The sequence below is a fragment of the Apodemus sylvaticus genome, chromosome 11, assembly GCF_947179515.1.
Source record: "Apodemus sylvaticus chromosome 11, mApoSyl1.1, whole genome shotgun sequence".
In the NCBI taxonomy this organism is placed as follows: Eukaryota; Metazoa; Chordata; class Mammalia; order Rodentia; family Muridae; genus Apodemus; species Apodemus sylvaticus.
Window position 1 is genome coordinate 107122503 of NC_067482.1, and position 9152 is coordinate 107131654.

Below are 9152 nucleotides of genomic sequence, written 5' to 3' on the forward strand. Positions count from 1 at the left end.
GGTGTTAATTAACCATGGCAAGTAAAAGCCAAAGTCACGTAAAAGAAGAAACAATTATACTTAAAGTAATTTTAAAATGAATGAACTGAATCACCACAGATTTAAGAAATAGAACTTGAGTACCTTCCTACATCTTATAATAATCAAAGAAGTGGGGAGGTTCCTGAAGACGCAATTCCATCTAGATTAATAGATGAGAAGAAATTTGTCCTACAATTCCAACTCTGATACCAGTAACAAAATTATGGGTACTATTATATTTTTATGACATTCCTTTTACAAAGTCAGTAATATTTTTTCATTGGTTGAATGGACCAAGAGAGAATAATATTAGACAATACTTGTAGAAATTCAACCAGACACTATCATACAAATATACACAGCGACTGCAACTGGTACTATTCTCTAATGTGCTCACAGAATCCTCGTAGCCACCCACAAGGCAAGTAGCATTATAATCACCTGTATGTATAGCAGAATGCCAGAGAATAAGGAAGTCCAATAATTCATCTACAGGTAGGTCAACAGTAAGCAATAAAGCCAGGATTTGAACTCAAAAAGCAACTTTACAAATCAAGCTGTTCAAAATGCTATTTCTCTCTGCTTTCTGTACAAAATAAACACAGTCATCAGGAAGGGTACCCAGTACTGATCCCTAGATGTTGCACAGATATCACTTAGTGATGTTCAACACCACACACAGTTTGCTCTCCTGGGACATCAAGTACAACAAACAATGACCCATTGAGTTAGAAAAACCATTCCAAGATACTAAGGGTGGCAGGAGAACAGAGTGAAAAAAATTCAAAATAAGTCCATTATTTTATTCTATGGAAAACTGACATAAATACAAGAAGATCACTAAAAAAAAATTGCTTTGTAAGACTAGAAAAAGTCTTGTATTTATCATTAATGTGTCTAAGAAGAGTGCTGTTACAACAAGGTATGGAGCATCAACAAATTCCACTGACATTTTCAATACCTCTGACCCTGAAAGTTAATCATACTGCTTGCAGAGGTCTGATCCATAAGGAGCAGGAACGTGAGGGCCTAATAAGGATGTGTGATACAGGAGCAAAGGGATTAGTTAACTAAAATAAGTGGATTCCTCTCTAAATATAATCCGCTCATAAGGACATTTAGAACATTTGTATCTCATTAGGGGTATTAAGTGAGGAAAAGAGTGTCAGTACCAAACAATCCTAATTATAATTCATCTTAGGAAATAAAGTGAGTTTTCGTAACTGAAATGGAAAATGTATGGCAGGAAACATCTTTAATATAATAACAGAACTGTCACCAAACTCAGACACTAAAGCAAACACGGCAGGCTAAAGGAACACAATGAAAACTAACTAACTGCTCTCAGAATGACAATGGCTTTTCATGTTTCTCAAAACATGCTTCCTCTGTCATCATAACAACCCAAAGCAGAAGTAAGATGACTGAGAAAAAGAGACTCAGTTTGTAAACAGCAGGAGACATAATAACGGTTTACTCTAACACATCTTCCATGAAGGTGACACAAGAAGTAAAATCAAGGCAGTTAATAAGGCAACTTCACCATCAGTGGGCTTCCATGTGGGGAAAACTCTGTCTACTTTGCCATCTCACCAGAAAGGAGAGCTTGCCAACCAAGTATTGCAACAATAAATAAATAAATAAATAAATAAATAAATAAATAAATAAATAAATTCTATAGAAATGGAATGCATGGTGTGACTTCTTGTTGTTAGATGTTCAAAGACAATTTTACTAAAATTGAAAAGAGAAACTTGAAAGCAGGTAAGCTGTAAACCTCAGCAGCGGTCACAGAATTGAACAGGGAAGGGTTTGAGTTAAGCCAACATGGAGGTCAGCCACCTGGCAGATAACAGCTACAGGGCAGACACAAAAGCTTTAAAGAAAAGGAGACCTAAAGGACTAGAGAAAGCATATTTAGCTCTGGCCAGCAACCTAAAGACAGAAGAGAAGGAGGAATATATATGTTCCGTTTTGAGTCAGAATTCACAATGGCAGGCAGACCCAGCATAAGCTGATGGTAGCTCTGTAGCTTCTGCATCGAGGATGCGAATTCCAGGAAGGGAACGTAAGATAATAAAACAGTAGGTCAGAGGTGATGCCCAGTGTTGGGTATCCATCACAGCTTCGGCCTCTTACTGTGGTAAGAGTCTCCCTCAGAAGGTAGGGCTGTCTCATTGCCTTTTTGAGCTCCACAGCCTTATTGCAAGCAGTTAATTTTCTAAATTTCAGATAGGAAGTAATCACTACCCTCTCCTAGCATAGTTCCTCTCAGGAAGCACTGGAGAAAACTTGGTCCAGTGCCTACTCTCAAGGCTGTTCATCTCCATGACTAAAATCACGAGGCATCTCTCTCTTTGTTGAGAGCTAGGGCTTTCATGCTCCTAGTCTACAACATGCCCCCAGGAAAGACGGGGCAGGCATAGGCATCAGTGTTTTCACATTAGGTACAAGTATTTGCCTTGATTATTTTTAAGTATCTATTTGAAAACTGTGAAGGGGTTGTTCTGTGGAAGTAAAAGAGACAGTTGCATCATTATCCAGCGGTGGCTAAGAAAACACTTTACCATTACATAACAGAAAGATCAGAGGACAGGGAACTATTTTCCTACTGTAAGACTCAACCCAGCTTTTAAAAAGCTGAATTTCTCAGCCAACAAAAGCAATCAGAACAATAGTCTATGTTATCATTAATTTTACACTTTCCAGTATGGCCCACTCCTCTCTGTAGTAAGTCTTTGCTATGGGGAATTAGGGTTGAGGGAAGAATATAGGGATTTAGATCAGTCAATGAATTTTGCATGATGTATGTATATATGTACGTATGTACGTACGTATGTATGTATGTATGTATGTATGTATGTATGTATGTATGTATTCGATAAATGAACTGTCCTTTCTTGATTAGGCAACTTTTCCTTTCCTTGAAAAATAGTGTCAATCCTGTTCCTATTCCTACCTGCCCCTGGTCCACCTACAAATTCTGTTTTCCCTTTCCAGAAGATCCATGTACCCACGCCCACCACAGTCCTCTCTCCTTGTTACTTACCCTCTCTGGGTTTTTGACTTGCAGTATGATTATCCTTAACAACTAATATCCACTTACAAGTGAGTATATATCATGCTTGCCTTTCTGGGTCTGTGTTGCCTTGCTAAGGATCATGGTATTTTTGGTTGGTTGGTTGGTTGGTTGGTTGGTTGGTTGGTTTGTAGTCTAATCTATTTGTCTGAAAATTTCACATTGTCATTTTTTAACATCTGAGTAATACTCCATTGTTTAAGTGTATATTTCCTTTATCCATTCTTTGGTTGAGGAAAATCTAGGTTGTTTCCAGAGTCTGACTATTATGAATAAAGCAGCTATAAACATAGTTGAGCAAGTGTCTTTGTGGTAAGATGGAGTGTCTTTGGGTATATGCCCAGGAGTGGTATAGCTGTGTCTTAAAGTAAATCAATTCCAAATTTTCTGAGAAACATCCATATTGACTTCCAAAGTAGCTGTACAAGTTTGCACTCTGACCAAGAATGGAAGAGTGTTCCCCAGGCACCATGCTTGCCTCCTGATGCCATACGCACTACCACACTGGTCATGGACTCTAACCCTCTAAAACTATGAACCTCAAAAAAATGTTGCAAGTTACCTGGGTCATGGTATTTTAACACACGAATATAAAAGTGACTAAGACAATGATGAAATCCTATTACCTTAAAAGCCAGAGAGTAAAAAGCTTCTGAGCCTATCAGACACCCTCCTATGTCATACAGACAGCATCTACCCTAAGCATGGAAACAAGTATGAATGTAAATGTATGAAGTCTTTCTTAATTTTAAGCTGAACTATATAGCACATACCCCCTACAGAACACAATCATCTTCTCTTCCTGTGCCCTGTAGCTTGTTCTTTCCATTGAAGCATCTGTTCTGACACTTAATGCCTTTACCTCAGGCATTCAAATATTACCAGGTCTAAATCAGGACCTATCTCAGGAAAACCCCAAGACTTGAATCACCCTTCACAGGATTCATCCACTGTCTAGACCAATTTTCAACCTCCCTGAGGCCTTTAACTAACTTAAGGAAGATGCAATGCTCAATAAAGATCCACAGAAAGAGTGGTGCCAAAGTGGAGACAGAGTATAATTGATATAATCAATGTTGACTAATTTTTGTAGGGTGGGGATTCCAAAGCAATGTAGGTGGAATAAGTTAGCAAAAGAAGTGGGAAAACTGCAGGAAGATAGAAAAGAGGAAAAGAGGGCTCCACGTTTGACAGAAGTTTCTCCACTCCAAAGATGTTTGAAGAAAAACTGTAACTGCTAATCCTAGCCTTTAAAAAAAATACTTCTGACATCATTGCAGTATTAGAAACATTTGGGAGTATGAACCATCAGCTGACAGTTACAGGAATCCTGGAAGGGGAAACAATGGTCAAGGAAGGCCAGACAGCAGTAGTTATAAACCTCTGCTCAGTCCCAAAGCTTCCTCCAAGCCATGCAAGCCACTCCCAGTAAGAGGTGGATGGGAATGCTGTTCCTCACTTCCCCAGGTGATGATGCTAAGGAGGGGCATGAACACAGCTCTGCTGCAGAGAACATTTGAGTTCCTTGTTTTCTCACCTTTTGAAGTAAGACACGTCATGGGTTTCATTCCCAAGGGCCTGAGATTTATAGAAGCCAGTAAAGACATGATTTACAAGTCTAACTACAGAAAATGCTAGTATAAAAACAAAAACTTTCCAATTTTCCTTATGCCATGACTTGGTCCTTCTGTAATATAGGAAATGGGGTTGAGGAAAATGTTGTGGTAAAAAAAAATAGAACAGGTCACTTCAAGATTAGGAATCTTTCAAAAAAGATAGCACCCTCACTCAAAAATTGCATTTATTTTATTTTATGTGAATGGGTGCTTTGCTTACATAGATATATGTGCACCACGAGTGCCTGTTACAGACAGTTGTGAGCCACCCTGGGTGCTGGAAATCAAACCCCAGATTACTCCTCTTCCAGAGGAACAGTGTCTTTAACCACTGAACCATCTCCAGCCCTGTGCTCCAAGTTTGTGACAATGAAGGTTTGAAAAAACAATACACCAACTCTCAAAGCACGTAAGTAAAGAAAATAGATAAACTACCAAACCAGTATTCCATGCTGTCAATGAGTCAACAAGTACATCCCACAGAAACTAACAGTGTTTAATAAAAGTTCCTTTTATCAATAATATTCTCATGTTACTTAAAAATTCCACAAAAATCAGCTCTTTAAAGGAATCTTTTTTATAATTGAAGCCTTTCAACTTAAACGCTTATGCTAGCTAGACTGAGTATTTATAGATACTCAAAATAGTACACCTTCAATTCAGACGTCTAAGAAAGCAAAGAATGGTAGATGTTTCAACAACAAAATCATGCTTCCACAGAATGTCTGTTGCAAGAGAATATATCTGTAAAATCACATGTGAGAAATGTTTATATGTCAGAAATATAACTAACTCATAAATACACAAAACACAATCTGACATTAGAAATAGAGCATCTGTAAATTCAATATCCATTATCTGCCTTTCTGGCTCTCCATGGATGTCAAAAACAACATGACTGATAAGCATCCTTTTCACTGACTGTAGTGCATGCCCACAATTGCCGGCTAGATTAGTAAGTACCCATTGTGGCTAGCATGGCAATAGATGTTCAGGTCAGCCTGTTCGGCGGATGGCAAGAAACCATGGACTCTGATATCAGAAAGTTAGACTTTCAACAATATGGCACACAACAGAGAACTTCCTGACCAGCACAAAACATCGTGGTTGGAGAAATGGAGCATGATTAAAATAAAAGAAACAATACGGGAGAGTTCATCATCTAGTGCCATTTCTATCTTTAGTATAGATTTTAAGATCTAATCTACTCTAAGTCTCTCAAAACAATAACTATTATTCCCATGAGGTAATAATCAACTTAAACTCAGAAAATTCAAGTTCAAGTGTACTGTATGCTGAGACGGTAGTCACAGAGAGCACAGTGGCACTGAATGAGTTCTCACATACTTTACATTCTATGGCCATCTGAAACCATGCATGAATGAAAACATACATGGTGTCATAAGCACATCACAATCTTTCCTAGATAGCAAAGTAGTGAAGTATTAATAACTATTATATGTCATTAAAAATATCCCCTGGCTCTTCTGAAGAGAACAGTATTCTCTAGCTCAGTGTAAGGAATCTGTTCAGTAGCCATGTTACAAAATTCCAAAAGCTAAGTTAATGCTAAAATGCTTATCAACCATGTGGGTTCCAGAGCCCACATTATGAAAAAAAAATACAAAAAAGCTGAACCCCAAGAGGAGAAATTCTCTGTTATCGGGTATCCTACTGAAAAGTCTTGAGAAACTGTGAGTTCTTGCCATCTCAGAAAGCAGGATGACTTAAACACCTATCATTACAATGGCCAAAACAAGGGTACCACTCCTTGTCTACCGGGGTGGTAGACGAAAATCCATGCTGAGCCTCGGGAAAGGAAGCTGAGCTGGACTCTCCCACCAAAGAAACAACTACCTCCACAAGGCAAGTATGGGCATTCCAAGGGGAGGAAGAGGTCCACCTCCCGATTTTCATCTGGCCTTGCTCCCATGTATCAAGTTAATGTTTTAGCTCAGTGAAAGTAATTACCAGCCAGGCTCTGCAATCCATCATTCACCCTGGGCATTCCTGCTGATTCTTTCTTTGGTCTCTAGGACCCAAGAATCTCTTCTGTTGATCTGTAAGTGCAAAGGAAAGATTTGGTTGTTACTAGTTTCTTGCTATTCTAAATTTCTGCCAAGTAATTAGAATAGAAAATGAACTATTTTCAAGTTTTTTAATTGAAGCTATGGGGGTTAGAGTAGTCATAGCCTCTAACAAAAATAAGATTAAAATCATACATCTTTGATGCCCCCCCCCCCACACACACACCTCTTCCAAGTAGAATGGACAAATGTAATCTGACTCTAGACAGTGAGCTCAGGGACTTGATCCAAATCACCCTCCTTCTAATTTAGGTCATTTGGCAAGAATACATTAGTAAATTAGCAAACTGCATATAAATTTACAAAAGGTATTCCTATATCCTCATATCATCCAAAAGAAAAGCATTATTGGAATCCTCACTGCATAGACAATGAGTGGAAAGTTCAGAGGTTAGATGCACTATCCCCAGGAACACATTTCACAGGTTACAAAACAAATTTACCCACTCAAAACATTAGGCTTCTATACATTTTTCCAAGTAACTATAATACAGGACAGCTTACATGAGTTCTAACCAGGAGTAATATCCATAATTGATTAGCTCTTTGGCGTTCATCACACAGTAGGCATTGTTTATTTTACACACTCCACTAAACTACAGACGTGACAAAGGCATTCTAAAATTCCCCCTCAATGCTGCCTACCATGTAAGTCTGTTTCCTTTACATAAGTATACTGATTAGCAATATAAATAAAAGTAAATATAATAAATTTATACATACATAGGTATGTATATAATATATAAAAGACCTATGTCGTAATTATCACAGCAATGGTAAGTTAAAATACATCAGTTTAAAACATTCTGTCCTTGGTGATCAGAAACCCTATGGATATAGGATCTGTGGCTATATACACTACCAATCTAAACATCAAATGGCTGTGTGTGACAGCTAGCTTGTTCAGACAATGCTTCATTTGACAATGGACCATGAGAACACGGTGGTCCCACAGATTGACATGAAGCAATGTTTATAAGATGATCTAATGTACACATAGTTGAAAAAGAAAAAAAAAAGAAACTGAAGGACAAGAAAACAAAGGCCTTATTGTTGGAGCAAAATATTGATGGTAAATTATCTGCTTACAAATAAATCTATGATTAAAAAGAAGAAGAAGAGAGAAACCAGAAAAACTACTACAGACACATTTGTGCCTGAGGAGGAGGCAGTCCTCAGAAGGGCTTGAGAGACGGTGCTACGCAAATGGGCATCTCCATCTTGTCACACCCACGGACGACTTTCCAGGATGACAAGATATGATCCTGACATTGTTTAGACTTCAGCTCTTATATTAGTTTTTAATCAGAAAAAGGTTTTAAATGAAAAATGTCTTGACAACAGTCAAATAATCTTGTACAATGTATCCATATATTAATCTAAGTATAAGATTCAAACATTTAAAAATAAGTTTTATAAAATGCAAAGATTCAGTAACTTGATTAATTACTAAAGAACTACCCAGTACTCCCAGAGCTCCCAGGAACTAAACCACCAACCAAAGAGTACACATGGAGGGGCCCAGGGCTACAGATGCATATGTAGCTGAGGATGGCTTGTTGGACACCAAAGGGAGAAGAGCCCTTGGTCCTGAGAAGGCAAGATGCCCTAGTATAGGGGAATGATAGGACAGGGAAGATGAAGTGTGTGGCTTGGTAAGCAGGGGGAGGGGGGAAGGATTAGGGAGTTTTGGGGGAAAGCAGAACCAGGAATGGGGACAACATTTGAAATGTAAATAAAGAATACAACTAATTAAAAAACCGAACTAAGTGCAGAGGGCTTACAAAGTCTACAGTAGTTTGTTATAATGCCCCAGGTCCTCAAAGTCACACACCATTCACTCACCAACTCACCCACGGCTTTAGGTTTGTAAACTCCACTCATAGAAGTGCACCCTATGTATGCTTGATTTTCAGCATTTCTACTGTGTTCTTTTTGTATCTTTTCTGTGTTCAGATGTTTTTAAATATAAAAATATCAGTTCCGGTTGACTACAATATGCAGAACAGAAATACGCTGTATAGTCTTGTGACTTAGGAGCAAGATAATGTATCACATAACCTTAAGGAACAGGCCACACCATCTAGGACTGTGAAGACTATTCAGTGATGTTCACATAACAATTCAATCTAAATGTCCTGGCATGTTCCTGAGGTTTAGCGACATGAGAGCACAAATAACACCACACCTCTCTTTGTCATTGAATGAAACCAAGGCACCAGGATCTACAAACAGAACAAGCAACATCTGGACTTCTTTGGTGTATAAAAATTAACTTCATCACACATACTATTTTTCTTATTTCCACTCTGTATAATTATACACAACCTGAAAGGTGTGCTAAAAAGG

At 38.2% G+C, this 9152-nt stretch overlaps 2 protein-coding genes across 35 annotated transcripts in view; one reads left to right on the top strand and one right to left on the bottom strand.

Annotated features, from left to right (window-relative positions):
- LOC127696398 (uncharacterized) overlaps positions 1 to 9152 on the top strand; it is an 837478-nt gene that overhangs the window by 232325 nt on the left and 596001 nt on the right. The window lies entirely within an intron of this gene.
- The window catches only part of LOC127696395 (ubiquitin-conjugating enzyme E2 pex4-like), a 312120-nt gene that overhangs the window by 112911 nt on the left and 190057 nt on the right, over positions 1 to 9152 (bottom strand). Inside the window, exon 2 of one of the 18 annotated variants that reach the window (XM_052199068.1) lies at positions 6688 to 6776. The exons of the other annotated variants lie outside the window; for them this stretch is intronic. Within the exon in view, the coding sequence (XP_052055028.1) occupies positions 6688 to 6724 (37 nt within the window). The 5' untranslated portion in view covers positions 6725 to 6776. The remainder of the gene's footprint in view (positions 1 to 6687; positions 6777 to 9152) is intronic. 18 annotated transcript variants of the gene reach the window in all.